This window comes from Aethalodelphis obliquidens, unplaced genomic scaffold, assembly GCF_003676395.1.
Source record: "Aethalodelphis obliquidens isolate GAN/ISIS:26980383/991018 unplaced genomic scaffold, ASM367639v1 scaffold84, whole genome shotgun sequence".
Taxonomy (NCBI): domain Eukaryota; kingdom Metazoa; phylum Chordata; class Mammalia; order Artiodactyla; family Delphinidae; genus Aethalodelphis; species Aethalodelphis obliquidens.
The window spans coordinates 3,266,048-3,286,294 of record NW_020838028.1 but is presented as its reverse complement, the minus strand read 5'-3'; the positions used below and the strand labels follow the sequence as shown (position 1 = coordinate 3,286,294).

At 36.4% G+C, this 20,247-nt stretch overlaps 1 protein-coding gene across 4 annotated transcripts in view; it reads right to left on the bottom strand.

Annotated features, from left to right (window-relative positions):
• The window catches only part of ADAMTS20 (ADAM metallopeptidase with thrombospondin type 1 motif 20), a 203,604-nt gene that overhangs the window by 91,563 nt on the left and 91,794 nt on the right, over positions 1–20,247 (bottom strand). For 3 of the 4 annotated variants that reach the window (XM_027093467.1, XM_027093466.1, XM_027093464.1), the window contains exons 8-15: positions 19,228–19,333; positions 17,238–17,384; positions 15,237–15,378; positions 13,549–13,653; positions 6,020–6,165; positions 4,635–4,816; positions 4,401–4,537; positions 2,215–2,332 (exon numbers count right to left, since the gene is read on the bottom strand). In XM_027093467.1, coding sequence (XP_026949268.1) covers positions 2,215–2,332; positions 4,401–4,537; positions 4,635–4,816; positions 6,020–6,165; positions 13,549–13,653; positions 15,237–15,378; positions 17,238–17,384; positions 19,228–19,333 — 1,083 coding nt within the window. The remainder of the gene's footprint in view (positions 1–2,214; positions 2,333–4,400; positions 4,538–4,634; positions 4,817–6,019; positions 6,166–13,548; positions 13,654–15,236; positions 15,379–17,237; positions 17,385–19,227; positions 19,334–20,247) is intronic. The other variant, XM_027093465.1, reaches the window with a different exon arrangement.

Sequence of the window (20,247 nt, the reverse complement as noted above, 5' to 3'; positions counted from 1 at the left end):
TCAGTGTCTTATATAAATTACTAAGGATTAAGAAAAAGTGGTTGTTGTCTAGAAATACACAGTCTGGGATTCTTAAAGTACATTTCTTAATTACTCTTACTTCTAAAATTCTGAATATAGAATAAGAATGAAACTAGTATTTTAGCTCCTGAACTATTTAGCACACATACTCATTTTAAAATTTGACCAATACTTTTACATCTTATACTTCCTAATGAGGAAAAAAATTCTAAATGCTATTCACAAGTCCAGGAGATATAAAAATAGTTGGTCATTGCTATATGTGTACACAGACTCAGCGAACAGCAAAATAATGAAAGTTAAAGAGAAACGTTTTTCTTAAGCTTTTAGGTTCTAGTGTAAGCAAGAATCCCTACAGCTACCCCCCAAATTTTACATTATTTTGTAAAGTCTACTAACAAATTGTCAAGAGAAAAGTAAAAAGTTTACTCAAGAGAAATGAAAATGTTTCTGTTTTATGAGACCGAATTCAACAACACTGGCACTTCTCAAAAGATGAGGAAACACTATATCAAATATACATTAAACAAGAAGCAACGTTTCTCCTGCACTAAGACCACTCATGTCACAGTTTTCCGAATACTCTCAGGTTTTAAGTCAACAATTAATTTTGCTCTAGTGATATTATTCTAAGTTTTTCCTTTCCCTTTTTAGGATTTTCCTCTTTTATTTAATACATAAAAGGAGTTAAAATTTTTCGTATGTACTGACTTGATAAATATAGAATGAACTTAAGAAAAGGAAGTTTTCAAAGAGCTTACGTTTGAAACCTTGATAAGAAATTACCTTGCATGTTTTTAGAGCAGCCTCATTTATTTATATCTCTTTAAGATATCACATTTAAACGTAAAGTGATAAATGATCTGATGATTCTGTATACACTATATGCATATTGGGTGTAGGTTATAAGCCTACAAAAATAATTTTGACTCATGATTTTTTCACTATAAAATATCCCTACCAGCTCCACTATTTTATGTCTTTGCTATTTTTTCAAGAAAGCGTTCCTAGGCATTGCAAATGTGACAAAATGAAGGCTACCACCAGGGGGCAGTAATGTGACAAACGCTATTCAGACCCCTGCACATGAGTTTAAGATCTTTTTCCGTTTGCAAACTGATCAAGTCATAGTACAATTTTGTCAAGGTTAAATATATGATCATAATTTGGTGCATGTGGTTTTACACAGAAAAAAAAAAAAGGTTTCTCAGTGAATACAGACCAGACTTTGATAAATGTGTGCCATTGGTTACAAAAGGGGATCAAATATTTACGGCTCCCGTGAAATAATGAATCATAATAACTAGAAAAATAATGTCAAATTATCTAGTAACTCAGATTCATAAGCACGACCAGAGTATGAAATGTACTATGCTTTTCATATAGATAAAAATATAAATTGTGTTTTAAATTATACTGCTTTAACTGAATTCTTACTAACTTAAACAACTATGTTCAAAAATATGTGAATACAATTTAAAGCTGAACAATAAAGCTGTAATAAAAAATACATTTTTATTTTGCAAGGAAAGTTTTAAAAGGCTGCTTTTTATTACCATAAAAAGAAAAAATGTTTTCTCAGAAAATTTAATGGAAAATGTCTGACATATTGTATTCTCATAATTTTGAAGAAAAATGAAACCGTGGCCAAACATCAATTATATCTGTAATCCAGATACTTCCCGAAAAATCAAATGTAACACTAATTCCAGATTAGCACTGAAGTTAATGGTTTCATCCTTCACCTTCAATCAGTTTCAATATATCATCAATATGAAACACAGTAGATAGGCCAGGTCACGCACGAAAAAATGTGGTTCAAATGATTAAAAATAATTGAAAGCGAATTTCCTGGAAAAATTATAAATAAATACAATACAAATTACAGGAAGAGCAGTAAAACATTTCTTTAACTGGGGGACTATTCACACACCATTGTCAAGCTGCACCACATTTACTCTAATAAATGCACCTAACAAATTTTTAAGGATCAGATTTGTCTTAAAGCAGGTTATTCATTAATTAATTAATGTATTCATTAATTCAATGATACATCTGGTATAAGATTTAATTAATCATTATGAACTAAGGTACAGAATAGACAAAACAATAACGAGTCATTACTATTATTCCTTCATTATATACTCCATTATTATACCCAAAGAGAAAATTAGAAAGAACTGCACAACTCACCATAATGGGCACTGTTGAAGGCACCTGCCATTGTCCTGCATGAGGAGTTATCCCCACCACACACTCCACATCTGTCTCTCCTCGCCTTGGAATTTAATACGTGATCACAGCCAGCTTGCTTCAAAATACAATAATTACAATGCACGTCATAAAAAGGACTAATGAAAAGCATGGTGCTTTATAAACAAAGTTCTTTTCAAAAATATTCTTTCAATTAATAGGAGATTCAATACACAGGGTTTTTTCAGAATACTGATCCTGTTTGTACACCAGTATTTTCACACATCTGTTCACATGGTTGAAAAAGCAATGTTTTTTAAAGGGTCATCCACATACTTCCTGCATCAAAATCACATGGCGTGGGATTTAAAAAGACAGATTCCCAGATTTTCTGAATTAAAATCCTTGGAGGTAAAAACCTAGGAATCCAGATTGTAACAAACATTGACAGTGATTCCCACATCCGTCATTTGAAAATCACTCTTTAAAGTCACGTAATTCAAAAGGGACAAAAAGTAACACATTACAATAACTCCAAAAAGATGTCTTTCATGATTCACTTTTTTCACTCATGACCTTAGAACTCTGGGAATTAAATGAGCACTTTTGAAAGAAACAATTTACTTCTTTAAAATTAATACCTAGCATAATAAACAGTGATTATGAAAAAGAATGAATAAATAAATAAAGGTGAAAGTATACATGGTTTGTTCTAGGGCTTTGAAAGAACAAGTGCAGCTCTTCTCCACACAGATGGTGTCCTCTGCATACATTGCAGTAATGTTTAGTTCTTTGGAATATTCCTTTAAATTTAGTGATCAGGAAAGTAAGAAAAATTCATAAGCCTCATGACTTTTTACTCACAAGGCAAATATTTCCAAAATGAAAATTTCATCCAGATATTTTCTGAAAGTAACATGAATCTTTATGTTCAGATACTTGTCATATTTTTTCATGGTATTTGACTTTCTGCTGTTAATTTAAATAAAACAAGTTTTTAAGGCCGCCAAGTACCCTTTTTCTAGTATTTAATCTATTCCCAAAGTGTAATTTAAGTTTCTCTGAACATCTCATTAGCCCTTTGGGTGCAAGGCCTTTCTCACCTAGGTAACTGGTAATAGATGTTTGGTTATAGGGAGAAGAAATTGGTTCTATTAAGTTCCACTTAATGAAAGGAATGAGTTCACAAGATGACATCTGTATTCTTTAGACAGCATTCACTATCCTAGTTCTCAAACTCACCATCCATTTTTAAGATCACCATCTGCAATTTGCATGCTTTGATTCAGGAGCTCATCTGCTCTCACCTAGAATCCTGCTAAATGGCCTACCTAACTCCAATTTCCTGACAACCCAGTACATTCTGAAGATTGTGACATGCAAATCGAATCACATCTCTTGCTTAACTCTAAATCCTTGTATTTCCAAGAACTTCAGGAAAAAATTTCATATAACAACCATCAGCTGGTAGCTACCTCTAACCCCGGCCCCTTACTTCTTCACCTTTCTAAACCTACTTACCCTGATAATTAGCTCCAGACTCACACCCTCCAAGAGCATTCCCCAAATCCTTTACCCACTTCCCCACAGAACAAGACACTCCTCCTACATCGTCCCCATGCCACCTTGCAGATGAGCCCATAGCACTGCATTCTAATTGTGTGTGTGCCTATCTCCCCCACAAATCTGTGTCCACATTGGCGGCAGGTGCTCTGTTCCATTCTTTCATCTTGGTGACTAGAACGGTATGTGACATCTAGCAGGTATTCGGTAAAAGTTTGCTGAACGTCTGTAAGAAGTAAGAGAATGGAGAGAGGGAGGGAGGATATCACTGCTTCTAACACTGAGGGGAAAAATGTCACCACGAAAGGGTCATGTTCGAAGTAGCAAAAGGACTTTCCAACCCTTGGGTCCTAATACATTCTATCTTTTTAGGAAGCTGACCTCATCTTTCATCTTGATTTTAAGTGCCATAGGCAAAACAAAATCAGCAAACTCATCTTACTGCTTCATGAGTCACTCCTAATGCCGGAGAATGGCCTAGGAATAGGCAGCCCGGTAGCAACCAAGGATGCTGCACTGAATTCGCAAGAACGTATCTGAAGTCATAGAAGCAATATTTGGTTAGAGTTACAGAAGGAAAATAGTATTCTGAAAGTCATTGTAAATGTAGTAAGTTTACTTACCCGACACAGACCTTGAACACAGATGTCATTTGTTTCAGTTCCACAAGGAGTACCATCGGCAACCCTGTCCTTCAACTGGTAGAAGTTAGTGGTTCCAGCCACACGACAATACAGTTTACAACGATCTTTCATGGCAACTGTAAGAAAACGTCAAATTCTGGGTGTACGATAACACAGCTATGTGTTCCTATGTCTCAAAAATGTTTACATTAAAAAAAAATTCTAATTACTTACTCCCACTATACTTTGGAAGCCACCTCACATTAGGGGACAGACCATGGATGTTGAAATGTTTACCATCAAAATCAGAGCACTGCTTCTCACGAAAGTCCTGCTTGCCTTTTGGACATGAATCAGTGTTACATGATCGAAATTTCATCCTGCGGCCCACACAGTACTTTCCTCCGTTTCTTGGCCTAGTCAAATTCATTACATTGTAAAGCACATCAGTACAAGATTATTTCTGCCATTTACTTCTAAAACTCTTCCATTCCTTTCCAGGATCTGGAAAACCATGGATGTCCCACTCACACTTTTCGTTTTTAACAGAAGTATGTAACGTGGTTGTGAAGCAATTCTGTGGTTAATGAAACTGTAGAAAATATATTTTAACATGGACACTGTGGCCTGGAGGGCAGAAATGATGTCTTATTCACGACTAGATTAACTAACAAGGAGCTAAGTAATGATGGGGATTTGTTTTAAAACCTCAAAAAAGGGTTTCTTCATTTTGGAGGTGTGGGGACACACAGAGTGAGCCAAAGATGATCAGAAAGGAAGATGATAACATGTTAAATTTTAAAAGAAGTATATATGCCTCTTTGTTGTGTATATCCTACTTATCACTCAGTTCAAAGAGTTTCATGGTATCAATCTATAGCCATCTATCGCTATATCAACTTATGCTGGAACATAAAAACTCTTTTGTCGGTGTTTTTCTTTTAATATGAAGACTTTCAGCATAATTTAGCTTTTCAAAAATTCAAATAAACTAAGTCGGATTTTATTCAAAGTATGTCACATTTCTGCATTAAAAAGTCTTCATATATATATAACATGTAACAACAGAAACATTAGTTTTAAATTTTTATGGAATCCCTAAGTTCTTTTAAATAGTTTGGTGAGCAGGACCTATACTTCAGTTCTTATTCAAACTAAAGACACTGAAGCATCTATAACAGGAAAAGAAGAGAAAGGAAATATGACATGACAGATTATACCAAACAGTAAACATACGGTAACAAAACTACATATTTCATCCAGGAAAGCCAAAACATAGTCGAAAGGGGCCAGGATCTTCCAACAGAAGCACAGTAAAAGTAAAACTGCCATTATATCACCATCATTATTGACAACTATTCCTCAAATTTACACCAGATCAAAAAAGAAAGAAAATGGCTTGGTCATGATTCAAATTCTCAAGACTATTTTAATTTACTTTTTTGTTTAAGGTCTGAATCTACCAAGATATAAAGTAACATGGCTTAAAGTACTCCAGAAGTTTTCTGAATCTCAGAAACTTACAGACTGACCTCCAGTTTTAGAAGTGAATGAAATTGATGTTTACTTTCTGGTGCCTTGAGATAATCTTAATTTACAGTGACATAAAAAGGACATACTCGGGCCGATTACAGAGCCTGGTTGTGCTTTTGATTCCACCTCCACATGTTCTTGAACAAGAACTGTAAGGTCCCCACGGTCCCCAATCGCCATCTACAGGACGTGTGTCCATTTCTTTGTTTACACATAGCCCATGGTGGCAATGCTATAAAAATAAAACAAAAAGAAATGATTCATGCATTATCTCATTGGGACATCGTAGTAATAATAACAATAGCACAGAGATCAGTAGAAAAATAGGTACACAATTTTAAGCAAAATGTTATCAATTCAGAAATGAGATTACACGTGACACCACTCTGTGAATATTTCCTGAGTATCTACTGAGTAACTGTAAAAAGATCGACAGAATGCAAAAATGAATAGGAAATTTACCTTGCCTATGAGATCTATAGTCTCATTGGAGAGGGAAGACCTACACATATGGGGAAAACTTAAATAGTATAATGAAAAATATTTTTGAAAAAGAAGCAAACAAATATTTGTTAACGTGGTATTTGTCCATGCTTCTATTTTTATACAAAGATATCTATCACTCTCCCATGCCTTAAGCTAACTTTCGGCTCTATCTCATTCAAAGTCTCAAAGACCACTTCGTTCCTTGCTTTCATCAAGAAAGCAGAAATGTACAAAAGAATCTGCCCAAAATCTCCCACCATCCCTTCCACCCACCCAAAAGCATCTGTGCCCAGTACTCAACCTTCCTGCCAATTAGTATACATGAAAAATCCAAAGTCGATCCCTCCACTGTGCCCCTCATCTCATCTCTTCTCGCTACTCCAAACACCACTCCAGCAATTCTCCCATCTCTCCTACATCATCACTGCTCCAGGCACTACTACATGAAAGCTAATCAAAACACGGTCCCTGCACGGATGCCAGGCTTTGAACTAGTCACTGTCAGTAGGGAGAAGAGGTATACAGAAGTTGAGAGTAAGCGTTCAGAAACTTTCATAAGATTTTGACAGAGTAATTGCGTTTATTAAAGTTAATCATTTTAAAATTAGCTTATATTAGTTGTATTTTTAACTGTGCTAAAATACACATAACAAAATTTACTCTCAACCATTTTCAAGTGCACAGTTCAGTGGGATAAAGAACATTCACATTGGTGCGCAACCACCACCACCTATAAACAGAACTCTTCTCCAAACTGAAACTCTGGACCCATTAAACAGTAACTCCCCATCCTCCCCTCCTCCCAGACCCTGGCAACCACCATTCTACTCTGTTTCTGTGAATGTGACTGCTCTGTATATCTCACATGATTGAAATCACACAGTATTTGTCTTTCTAGGATGGGCTTATTTCACTTAGCATAATGTCCTCAAGGTTAATCCATGTTGTAGCATGTGTCAGGACTTCCTTCCTTTGAAGACTGAATAATACTGCATTGTACGTATATATCACATTTTCGTTATCCAATCATCCGCTGATGGACACTTGTGTTGCTCCCATCTCTTGGCTATTGTGAATAATGCAACTCTGAATACGGGTGTGTGAATATCTCTCAGAGACCGTGTTTTCAATTCTTTTGGATATATACCCAGAAGTGTCTGTGTTGGGTCATCTATTTCTATTTTTAATCTTTTTGAAGAACCACCATTTTGTTTTCCACAGAAAAAAACTGGCTTACACTTTGAATGTCTTTTTTCATTCATTTTTATCATTTTGTGCAAGAGTATGTTTATAAATGACCAGAACTGTTTAAAAGAGAAGACTGGTCCTTTATGAGAGATAGTTTGAGAAGCACTCCACTCATGCTCTTTAACTTCCAAACATACTCTTGTTTCTCCCACTTTAACAACAACAACAACGAATTTTTCTTAGATCTCGTTTTCTTCACCAGTTATTGATCTGTTTTTCCTTGAAAGAGTTGTCTACGTTTATTGTCTAACTCTCTCTGTCTATTCTCTCTCATCATTCCACCGTCCATGAACCTGCTCATGTGTACATCATCAATGGCCTCCAGGACACTATGATGAATGGCCAGTTCTCAGTCTCTGCCTTCACTGATTTATGTGACACAGTATGTGACACAGCTGATCATTCTTCTTTGATACATTTTTTCTTCTCTTGGTTTCCAGGACTTGGCACACTCTTGGTTTTCTTTTCTCTTTAATGATTTCTCTTTTGCAGTTTCTTTTGCTATTTCTTCTTCTTTTTGACCTCTTAATGTCCCCAGGCTCAGATTGTAGTCCTTTATTCTTCTTTATTGACAGTCATTCTCAGTCCAGATCTCTCTCCTGAACTCCAGACTCCATAGACAGCTGCTTCCTCACCTTCATTTGAATGTCTAGTAGCCACTTTAACTATAGCGCATCAACACTGAACTCTTGCCTTGGCCCCTCAAAATCTGCTGAGTTGACTCATTTGATCAGCTAAAAACCTAGTCATCTTATCTCTTCTTCCTCTGACATTCCATATCTAACACATTAGCAAATGCTCTAGTTCCTTCAAAACCATACACAAAGTTGAGTTCTAATCATCACCTGGTTTCAGCCACCTGCATCTCTCATCTCCATTATTTCAACAGCTCCCTGAGTACATCTCCTCTGTTTCTACTCTTGGCCCTTACAGTTTAGCCTCAACAGTTGTCAGAATGGTCATGATCCTTTTTTAACTTAGTTTAAAAATTAAGTCAAATTAGGTGACTCTGCTCAAATCCTTCAATTATCTCACTCTGAGTTATACAACATTCTCACAATGGCCTGCAAGTTCTTCCAGTAACTTCCCATACATCTCTCTCTCTCTCTTCACTCCACTCCAGCCAAAATGTCTTCCTTGCTCTTCCTTGAATACTCCAGCAGTACTCCAGACTTAGGAGTTTGGCCATTCCCTTTTCCTGGAGCTCACTCCCCTGGGATGTCCTCAAAGCTAACTCCCTCACTTCCTTTAAAACAGCTCATGGGCTTCCCTGGTGCCGCAGTGGTTGAGAGTCCGCCTGCCGATGCAGGGGACATGGGTTCGTGCCCCGGTCCGGGAGGATCCCACATGCTGCGGAGCGGCTGGGCCCGTGAGCCATGGCCACTGGGCCTGCGCGTCCGCAGCCTGTGCTCCACAACGGGAGAGGCCACAACAGTGAGAGGCCCGTGTACCGCAAAAATAATAAATAAATAAAATAAAATGAAGTCCCTTTAAAAGAAAAAAAAACAAAAAAAACAGCTCATTAGGCAACTTCCCATAAGATCGACCTTGACCACCATAGTTTAAAATGCAGTCTGCCCTCTCCTACCACACAACTTCAATCTTTCCTCTGCTGTATTTCTCTCATTCATGGTACTATTATATTGTTCATAATACTCCAGTCTTCACTAGAATACAAGCTCCAGGGGGGACAAGGATCTTTTCTCTTTTGTTCACTGATGTATCCTGAGTGCCTAGAATAGTATCTGACATGTAGTAGGTCCTTGATACATTTTTGTTGAATGAATTAATCCTATAACCAAGACTATTAGCAGAGAAAAATGCTTTGTGCCCTCCATTGGAACAAATCATTCAATATGAGAAAGCCATTATAAAAGTGAACAAAAACAAACTCTCAGAATAGAATATACTATGTGCATATAAATTTTGTGGGCATCCTCCAGAAACATTTAAAGATTCCTTGCATGTTCCTTATTTATTTATGTATTTCTGAGAGATCAAAGCATGAAAAAGAATGTTATACTATTCACCATGTAGTAAAATTAACTCATCATCAGATGGGTTCAGCATGTCTTCATGCAAACAGATTTACTACCAAAAGCATTTAACAGATATCTCACACATAAGATAGTCATAAGATAAAGGAACTAGAGGAGAGTGTTAAGGTCAAATTATAGAATATTTGTTTAAATTTTCCTTTAACAACAGGTCCATTTAATACTGAAAATGGCTAATGCATAGGGGCTCACTGTTTTTAATTGATTTTTTTTAAAAGGGAATTTATACCTATCATGATCCACATTTTATCCCAAATGCCACCTCTACCTTTAATCTACATGGGCTTTATAGTAGGTTTCAGTATCTCATCATATTTACCTGAATTCCAGCAAACCCATGCCCGCCACACCTTATCACCGGGGGAATATTTAAGTGGCTAATAAGCAAATGAAAAGATGCTCAAAATTGATGATAATCAGGATAAGGCAAGTTAAAATTACAATGAAATTCTATTTTGCACCCATCTAGAATGGCTGAAGTTCTGTTAAGGCTAACACTATCAAAAATTGGCAAGGAATGCAAAGCAACTCAAACTTTCATATTTACATTGCTTGGTAGGTCTAAAATGGTTCACATACTTTGGAAAATTGTTTGGTACTTTCTTATGAAGTTAAACACACACCTACCCTATGACCCAGGAATTCTACTCTAGGTATTTACTCAAGAGAAATGCAACATATGTCCACAAGAAGACTTATACAAGGATGCTCACAGCAGCTTTATTCATAAAAGCCAAAAACTGGTAATGATCCAAATATCCATCAACAGGAAAATGGTAAACAAATTACGGTGCAGCTGAATTACACTTCAACATAAAGGAATGAAGTACGGATGCACACAACAATTTGAATGAAACTCCAAAACATTATGTTGAGAAAAAGCAGCTTGACCCACTTGCTCCTTGCCAAGACAGACTATACTGTATAGTTTCATTTACTTAAAATCAAGAACACACAGGAGATGGGGCAAAGATGGTAGACCCTGAGCTCATCTCCTCCCATGGGCACACAAAAATTGCAACTATTTACAGAGCACCTATCAATGAGAATGACCTGAAGACTAGCAGAAAAGATCTGTAACTACAGATATAAAGAAGGAACCACAACGAGATGGGTAGGAGAGAACATAGTATAGTTAAGACCCACACCTCTGGGTAGGCAACCCACAATCGAGAGGATAATTACAATTGCAGAGGTTCTCCCCAAGAACCCAGCGGTCCAAAACCCACATCAGGCTCTCCGGACTGGGAGTCCTACACTGGGCAGACGAGCCCCACACTGTCTGGCTTTGAAGGCCAGCAAGGCTTACTTGCAGGAGAGGCAGAGGGCTGTAGGAAACAGAGACTCCACTCTTAAAAAGGCACACAAAAAAATCTCATATGCTCCAAGACCCAGGGAAGAAGCAGGAATTTGAAAGAAGCCTGGGTCAGACACACTTGCTGATCTTGGAGAGCCTCCCAGAGAGGGAGAAAGCAACTGGGACTCACCCTGGAAACAGAGACTCTGGCAGAAGACATTTTAGGGAGCTCATCCTACCACAAGGACACTGGTACTGGCAAGCACCATTTTTAATCCTCCTGCTAGCTTATTAGCATCAGGACCTGGCCCCACTCACCAGCCTGCTGGCACCAGTCCTGGAACGCCCAGCCCCTAGATCCCCAGAGACTTGCAGCTGGCCATCAGACAAAGCTCCACCCACCAGGGGGCAGGAATCAGCCCTGGTACCCCCTGGGCACTGGCCCCGCCACCTGCTGGCCTACATGGACTCTGGGACGAACAGGGCCCTGCAGCCATGGTCCTGGACCAGATTCGGCACACCAATGGACCAGCACTAGCCCTAGGACTCCCTGGGCCGTGGCCCACCTACCAGCAAACTGAACAGCTCTAGGACCCCCAAGCCCCAAAGTTAGAGACCCCAGAACCCAGCTCCACCCACCATGGGCCACCACTAGCCCTGGGACCAGATTTACCCACTAATGGGCAGGTACGAGTGCCTGGACTCCCTGGACCCCACAGACACCATCCCTGGGAAGCACCATGGCCCCACAGCCAGCTGTCCTGGGATCCAGCCCCACCCACCAGTGAGCTAGCACCAGGACCAAGCCTCTCCTAACCATGCAGCCAGCCACACCAGGACCTAGCCATACCCACAAGTGGCCAGCAGCCTCCGCACAAGGCAGAACCTGGCAACCAACAAGACCAAGATGACTGAAATCATATCAAGCATCTTTTCTGACCACAATCCTATGAGACCTGAAATCAACTACAAGAAAAATATTGTAAAATACACAAATACGTGGAGGCTAAACAACATGCTACTAAACAACCAATGGGTCACTGAAGAAATAAAAAATACCTAGAGACAAATGAAAATAAAAACACAACAATCCAAAATCTATGGAACGTAGCAAATGCAGTTCTAAGGGGAACGTTTGTAACAACACGAGCCTACCTCAGGAAACAAGAAAAATCTCAAGTAAACAACTTAACCTTATACCTAAAGGAACTAGGGTAAAAAGAACAAACAAAATTCAATGTTAGTAGAAGGAAAGAAATCATAAAGGCCAGAGAAGAAATTAATAAAATAGTTACAAAAAAATAATAGAAAAGATCAATGAAACTAAGAGCTGGTTCTTTGAAAAGATAAACAAAATTGATTTATTCAGACCCATCAAGAAAAAAAAGAGAAAGGGCTAAAATCAATAAAATCAGAAATGAAATAGGAGAAGTTACAACTGACACCACAGAAACACAAGGGATCCTAAGAAATTACTATAAATGATTATATGCCAATAAAATGGACAACCTAGAAGAAATGGACAAATTCCTAGAAATATACAATCTCTCAAGACTAAATCCCAGGAAGAAAAAGAAAATATAAAAACACCAGCACATGAAGTTCACTAGTAATGAAATTGAATCAGTAATTTAAAAAACTCCCAACTAATGAAAGTCCAGGGCCAAAGGGCTTCACAAGTGAATTCTACCAAACATTTAGAGAAGAGTTAACACTTATTCTTCTCACACCATTCCAAAAAATTACAGAGGAAGGAATGCTTCCGAATTCATTCTACAAGGCCAGCATCACATTGATACCAAAACCAGACAAAGATGTCACAAAAAAAGAAAATTACAGACCAGTATCACTGATGAACATAGATGCAAAAATCTTCAACAAAATATTAGCAAACTGAATTCCACAATACATTAAAAGGATCATACACCATGATCAAGTGGGATTTATCCCAAGGATTCAATCGTTCAATATCCGCAAATCAATCAATGTAATATACCACATTTCATTATCTTGGTGAACCTATCACTTGACATCATGTTGGCAGATTTAGATAAGTTCATGACTGATGCTAGAATGGCAAAGATGTAGTATGGTAGGCAGTTTGTCTTGCAGTACAATGTATTTTAAACATTAACACCAATAAAGATCTGAAGAAGCCACTTAAAACTTTCAATTATACTTATCTGAATTTTTAGGATAAAACGTATACAATGGTAACATCCTTGAATTTGGGGGATTTGCTGTAATATCTATGGCTAGACTCATTTTTAATAACAAGACTATAATATGCTTAGATAACTAAATATCCATGTTATTATGTAACTATAATATCCATCTGCTAGATCTTGAAAAAAAGAGTAAAATTTTAATTCACTTGACAACATACTACATCAAACAAGTAAGACAAAAACATTAATTCAACTAGCAGAACAAAAGTTGACAGCGAAAAGGAAGAATGCTGAAACGCAGAGCAATCGCCTCCTTGGATAATCTCTTGATATAAGACTCACCCTTCGAGAAAACCTACCATCCCAGGACCACAGTTTGTTCCATCTGCCAGTGGCATGTGTTGAGTGCGACAGCCCTTGTGAACTCCTTCTGCACTCGTGCACCAGAGACGCCTGCATTGTTTCTGCAGAGTAAGAAAAGGCACGCAAGCAAGAGTGAAAATAACACTGTAACCACGGAATCAATTCAGTATCATGCATTGGTTTATAAGCTGATCCTAGGTACTTCCTGGTTTCATGGTCAGAGCGGGAAATAATCAGTAAAAAAATATTTGCTAAGTCAGTCCAAGTCATCGATTTTCCTCTAAACACATAAAATGGCAAGATTTCATTTTTAAAAACTTTTGGATTATCATCAAACACTGAACAATGGAAGAGATGTCTTGGAGTAGAAGTATTCAAAATTATGTGGGACATTTTTCTCTCTTTGCAAGACATTTTTCTAAAGGACTTTTTGTTGTTAAATGTCATTCACAAGGAGTTTCCAAAAGTCCCTTTTGATCCAACAGTGGAATGTATGAATAATGTGCATAGAAATATTGTATAATGTATACTGGTTTCCTATTTTGTGAATATAATGCATACTTTCAACTTTTGAACAAAGCGTTCTGAAGTTTTCACAAGATACGAAAATTCACAGAGGCTCACAGGAGCTATACCCAAGATAATCCCTTTCTGTTTCTAAATTTAAATTCAAAGTTCATTCAGTACCTAAGTCAGGTAGGAAAGAAATGTATCTTTTATAACAAAAAATTAAGGTAAATCTTCCCCCCTCCAAAGTAGATGTTTAAAAGCTTATAAAATTTGTGATTATAAATTTAAGATTTTAGGAATATTATTCACTGTATGGAATATGCTTTGTATGTCCCTGTGCTCACTGTTAAGTAACTTTCATTCATTCATTCATACATTCCTTCACACATTCATTTATTCATTCATTCAACATGCAGTAAGCACTTATTTTCTGGTGCCTATTATGTGGCAGACCCTGAACTGCACCCTGGGGATACTTAAATGAATAAATAAGGCTGGATTCCTGGTCCAATGATCCTCACAGTCGAGTAGTATAGTAAGCAATTTGGCGAAGTTTTATACAGGAATGAAGAAAATGGAATGAGTATTCTGCTTGGAAAAGAAAGGCATGGATTCACCAAAGTAGTGACGTTTATTCAAACTAAATCTTAAATTTAATTTACCCTCAAGATAAGGTAAAAACTTGGTTATAGATTCAGTAAAAATGTTAACTCAGCTATTTCGGTGGAAATTTAAAGCATCTAACCTGTGAAAAATCCTCAAAATAAATTATAGAGTAATGGTTTAATGAAAACTAAACAACAAGAGCCAAATTTCATTCCTTTGGATTCAAATCTGTATAAATTAAAATGTAGTCTCTGAGACTCCTGGGGCCTTTAATACAATTCATTATCAAAACACTTATATTTTCTTCTCCCACCCACAAAACAACATCATTTGAAAATAACTATTTAAATGCTTTTAATTTTCAGCAACCTCTCTGTGACTCTTGTTTTCTGACTGGGGATACTTTTTTAAACCTTTTCCTGACAAACACTAAGTTTTTCTAATCCTTAAAAATTTTTAATATATATTCAGTATACTGTCTGTCCAAGAGAATAAATGTACATTTCAAAATGTAGTCAAACTACTACTTTATGGTAGTTTTCAAACAAAAGGACATAATTTTTCTTACCAAATAGGGACACACTTGTGATCCAGGACCAAACATAAGTTCACATTGCTTGTTCACGTCATACACTGATCCAGGAAGTTGTGAAGACAGATCGTATATTCTTCCATTTGGTTTGTCAAGGAGGCATTCCCCATGACCAGTACTGTAACAATGACAGAAAACAAAGTACTGTGAATACATATGGATGCATTTCAGTATAAGATTCTTTATCACATTTTCTATAGCTCTGCACTTTCAAAGAAACTATCAATATTTTTTCATAATTTAAAAACCAACTCACATGAAAGTCAGTATGAAAACCTCAGTTTATAAAGGACATTTTATGTGTTTGTTCTCATTTGATCCCCACAACTGCCTTAAAGGTAAACATTTTTAAAAAAGAATAACAAATAAACAAAAATTCATCACAATATCATGTTTGAAACATACATTCCTATTTTGATCACACTACACTTTTGGTCTGCTTTGCTATCCGATAGCAATGCCCTACCTATATCTAATGTCCAAATTGTCAAAATGTAAAAAGTAAAGTTTTCAGATCATCTGAGAAAGTACATTGATAGCTCTAAGTGACAACAAAACAAAGGAATTTCCAAAAGTGTTATGTGGTCTCCATCTCAAAGAGTTTTTTTAGGAAAAGAATATAAAGCAGAGTCAATAATGTCAGCTTTGGGAGTTTGCATTTGGGTCTCATCACTTCCCAGAATGCATGGTGTGAACAAGTTATTTAGTCTGCCTGAGCCTAAGTCTCCTCATCTGTAAATTGAGAGTGGTAGTGTTTACCTTGCAAATTGCTATTAAAGTGTATGATATATTATCTTGAAGGAGTTAGAAAAGTGGTAAATAGTGGTGAAAATGTGTATGTGCTATTCCTAGTGTGTCACACGATAGATAGTCTGCAGAAAACTTTGTGAAAATGTTCAGCCATTCTAATTGGGTTAAAAGCAGCAATTTATTCAATGGAAATAATTAGAAGAAATATCTTGGGGGGGGATTTTTTACAGCTAGAGGGCAAATTAAATTTTGTCCCAAAAATGAACATGGAATTTTTAAAATACCCATTGGCTAGAATCATATTACCCCCTTCCAAAAATAAGCACACCCACTGGTATTTTTAATCAATACCTCAGTCAGCAATTGAACAAAGCTATATGCAATCATGTATAGATCAGCAACTGTGTATTGTACTTTCAAATCAAGTTCCCATACAAGGATAAATAATCACTGCTGATTATAATTAAGGGATATATTTATACACATATATTCCAAAACACGGTTTCATTTATTCCTGTAGTTCTCGTATAGATAGGTAACTAAAACTGCATAAATTGGTGATTAGAATATGTAGTAGAAAAAAATCAAACAGTATTTTGTTTATAAGAGCTTGGCCTTGCCTTTTGAACAAGTTTCAGTAAGTAGGATAGAAATACCATTTGGATAAGAAGTTGGGAAGCAGAGAAACCTGGTAGGAGTCGAAGAGGCAAGGCAAGAACAATCTGGACCTGCCTCCTGTCTTCAGAGCTGGGAAGAGCCTCCAAAGAACAGGTAAACCTAGAGATTCCATATCCCTTCAGAGAACTATTTGTAATATTCATAGTTTGACTTTAGCTATTCTTTGCCCTTCAAGGGCACCTCAAACTTGAACTAAACTCCTCTTAAACTATTACCTAGTAGCTTCTGAAAAAATTCAAACACACACAAGGAAGCTTTGATTCCCATTAAGTCTCCCCCTAAAATAAGTTTTTCCCATAACAGAGAGCCCAAATAAAAAAAAACATGATAGCTAGATCTGAACTGCCCCCCCCGCACACCAAAAATATTAGTTAAGAATGAAATAAAATTCTTTTCTTGTTTTTAAACATCCATTTGTACAGTGAAAGTAAGCTTAAACAATAAAAAACTCAACAGAGATTGAACCACTCTAAAAGAACATACAAGTTTCAAATTTCATAATCTAATAAATGTTCAATTATTTAATTAAAGTAACACAAAATCACTTACTCTAGGAATTCAGTGATGTATTTCTGACTACATTTTGACCAGGTCCAAGGACTTGTGTGGTAATTTAAAGTTGGAGCCATTACATGATACTGATGTTTAATTCCACTTTCCTTACATTTAAAACTATCATCGTGTGGAACATTAAATCTAAAAATAAAAATAAACACTTAAAAAAGAATACTAAAATATGTATACAACATTAGAAACAGATCTCTTATATTTAAAGTATAATCTAAAATGCAGATAAATCTGATTACATCAGGATTTGTACTCTTGATCTCTCCATAAGTATTGTAATGCTAGGGTTACCTTCATGTTTAGAAGCGCATGATGCCTAAGAAACAGTAGATTATAACTTTGATCAGTAGCACAGTCTGTTGATTTGGTATTTGAATTTAAACAATCAAAATATTTGGATTCTGGCTCACTTCATCACAATATGGACTTAGCATTAACATAAAAAAAGTAACTGTAGTTTCCAACACACATACCCTAGGAGATGCATGTGGAAAGATTAGGTGAAGGCTCTACCACACTAAATTCCAGACCATTGACTATCGCTACAGTATCAAAAAAAACCACAAAAAGCACTTCTTTAATTTTGTATCACTCTATATTTTCCATCTATTTCATATGAAAGAGCCGAAGTGCTCTTTCTGGTTTATAATCAATAAGTGATGATTTGATTGAACTGGAATAATAAAAATATTCCTAAAGGGCAACCAAATCTTCACAATAAGAGCAATGCTATTAAATGATTAGCTGGTCAGCAACAAATCCTACACATTCTTTTGAGGACCCCAGTAAAAACTCACATTTAGAAGAAACCACTTCATTCAGATCCTTGCCTGTCAAAATGTGTACATAAATCAGTATTGTAATTAAACTACTTACCTATATTCTAAAGACACCTAAAGAGTTTCTCAGGAAGAAAATAAATGTCTAAGATGGTACCCTCTGCAAGAACACTCTTCTCCTAGTTAGCACCAGTAGTAACCAGAAATCAGTGCTTTCCAGATGTTGCAACGCATGATGTACCTCAGGCAGGTTCCTGATCTGCCCCGACTTCAACAAACAATATAAAAATCTGAGTGTGCATCTTGTGGATGGTCATGAGATATAACCATGCTAAAGGGAACTGAAGAGGCACTAGTCTAATAAAAACAATCTCCACGTGAAATTATTCCAGCTGAATACTCTAATGACGTTAAGCCATGACCAGGAAAAGAAAATGTAGTCAAGAGAGGCAACTCTAGCCTCAATTCCTTATTAGCAGATAACCAAGAAATCAAAGGAGTACTGGGGGTACATTTGGGATCATTTTTCAGGGGATGAGTTTCAGAGGGGTTTCTGATTTTCTCTGGGAGACCCAAGGGTATCATGGGAAATCACAGCCTCCACATTCTTAGAGCATAAAACCCCAGTAGAATTTTTAATAATGCAGGAACAGATAGGAGAATCTCAAATTAAAAAACAAAAAAACAAACAAACAAACAAGAAAACTATGGAACTGGGAGGAAATTTTTTAAAAAATCTTTTAGTAATTAAGAAATTCCCACAGGCCACATCTTCTGCTGGGGCTCTGAGCTATAAAAGCAGGAAATGAATTGGTACTACAAATATTTTGGGGAGTTCCCCAGAACCAGGGGCCCCTGCAGGCCCTCCCATAAGATGGTAGAGCACAGTACCTGGTCATGTATAGGATAACAAGGGATAGAGGCCAGAAGTGCTTGTCATGTAATCCAATACAGTAAATGAAATAAAAGAATTCCCAAGCTCTAGTTCTTTGCTTAGTCTGTTGATCTGTGCAGCCTGTCTGACCTAACATAGATCACAAAAGAGCCAGAGTTAGAATTTCAGGGGTGAAAATTATGCTACTAATACTTTATAAAGATATAAAGGTGCTAATTACTCAATTGAAGATGGAATTTTAGACATTTGTGCAATGGTATATAGAAGGCACGTTACTGAGGTGACAGAAGGTACTTACACATGCCCAAGCTCGTGGGCTATGGTAAAGGCAGCACTGAGTCCATTTTCTTCACTAATAGAGCAGCTCCGTAAAGGATCACACAGGGTACCTAATTCTGCTAAACCTGAAAAATTTCATGTTTGTATTTCAACAAAATGGGAAATACCAGAATCATAAAGAAAGCACTAAAGCATTTATCGTTGGCATTACTACTTAGAAATGCATGCAGTTGACTGTTAATATTGCATGAACGTTTTGAAAGGTAAAGAAAAAAGAACAGAATGTTTTGTCTGTAGTTGAAATCTTTTCAGCAAATTCTTGGATTCTTTCACTGAAGAAAATAATCCAAAATATGGGACAGGCAAACAGTTTTTTAAAAAACAGAAAAATAAATTTAAAAATTTATTACAGGAAGAATGAAGTTTTAGGCCATGTTAGTGTGCGTAATAGGAAAGGTAATAAATGTTTAAATTGATAATAGCACTAATAAAGAAAATAGCACAGAACAATATAAATTATAAATTTTCTTTTATTTTTTAAAGTTTTGAAGCAGCATACAATTATTCAGTTACCATATGATAATTAAATGAGTAAAAATATGTTAAATGCTTAGAATAGTGCCTGAATTTAATATGTGTTAAATAAAACATGATAATAATATAATCACTGGAAGCACTTGATTTTGTAACCACTTCAGCAATGGGAAATGTATCACATGTCAAGATCTAGTCACTCATTTAAATAACAACGTGCAACTGTGCAACTTGAATTGCTGCTGAAAGAAGAAGACACCATGAACTGGTTGGACACCAAAGACAGCAATAGTTACAATTGATATAGTCTTTTAGTCTAGAAAAAGAAATTCAAAATAAATGTTCATTATAATAATCCTACTCCATCATCAACCAAGGTAGCATTTCATTTTACTTTTCAACATAATACAATGGTTTTTGCTATTGCTAGCCTTCAATATTTGCCTGCAAATTTATCTGCTCTCCTACAATGATTCCTTCCATTAAAAAAAGATTATCATATGTA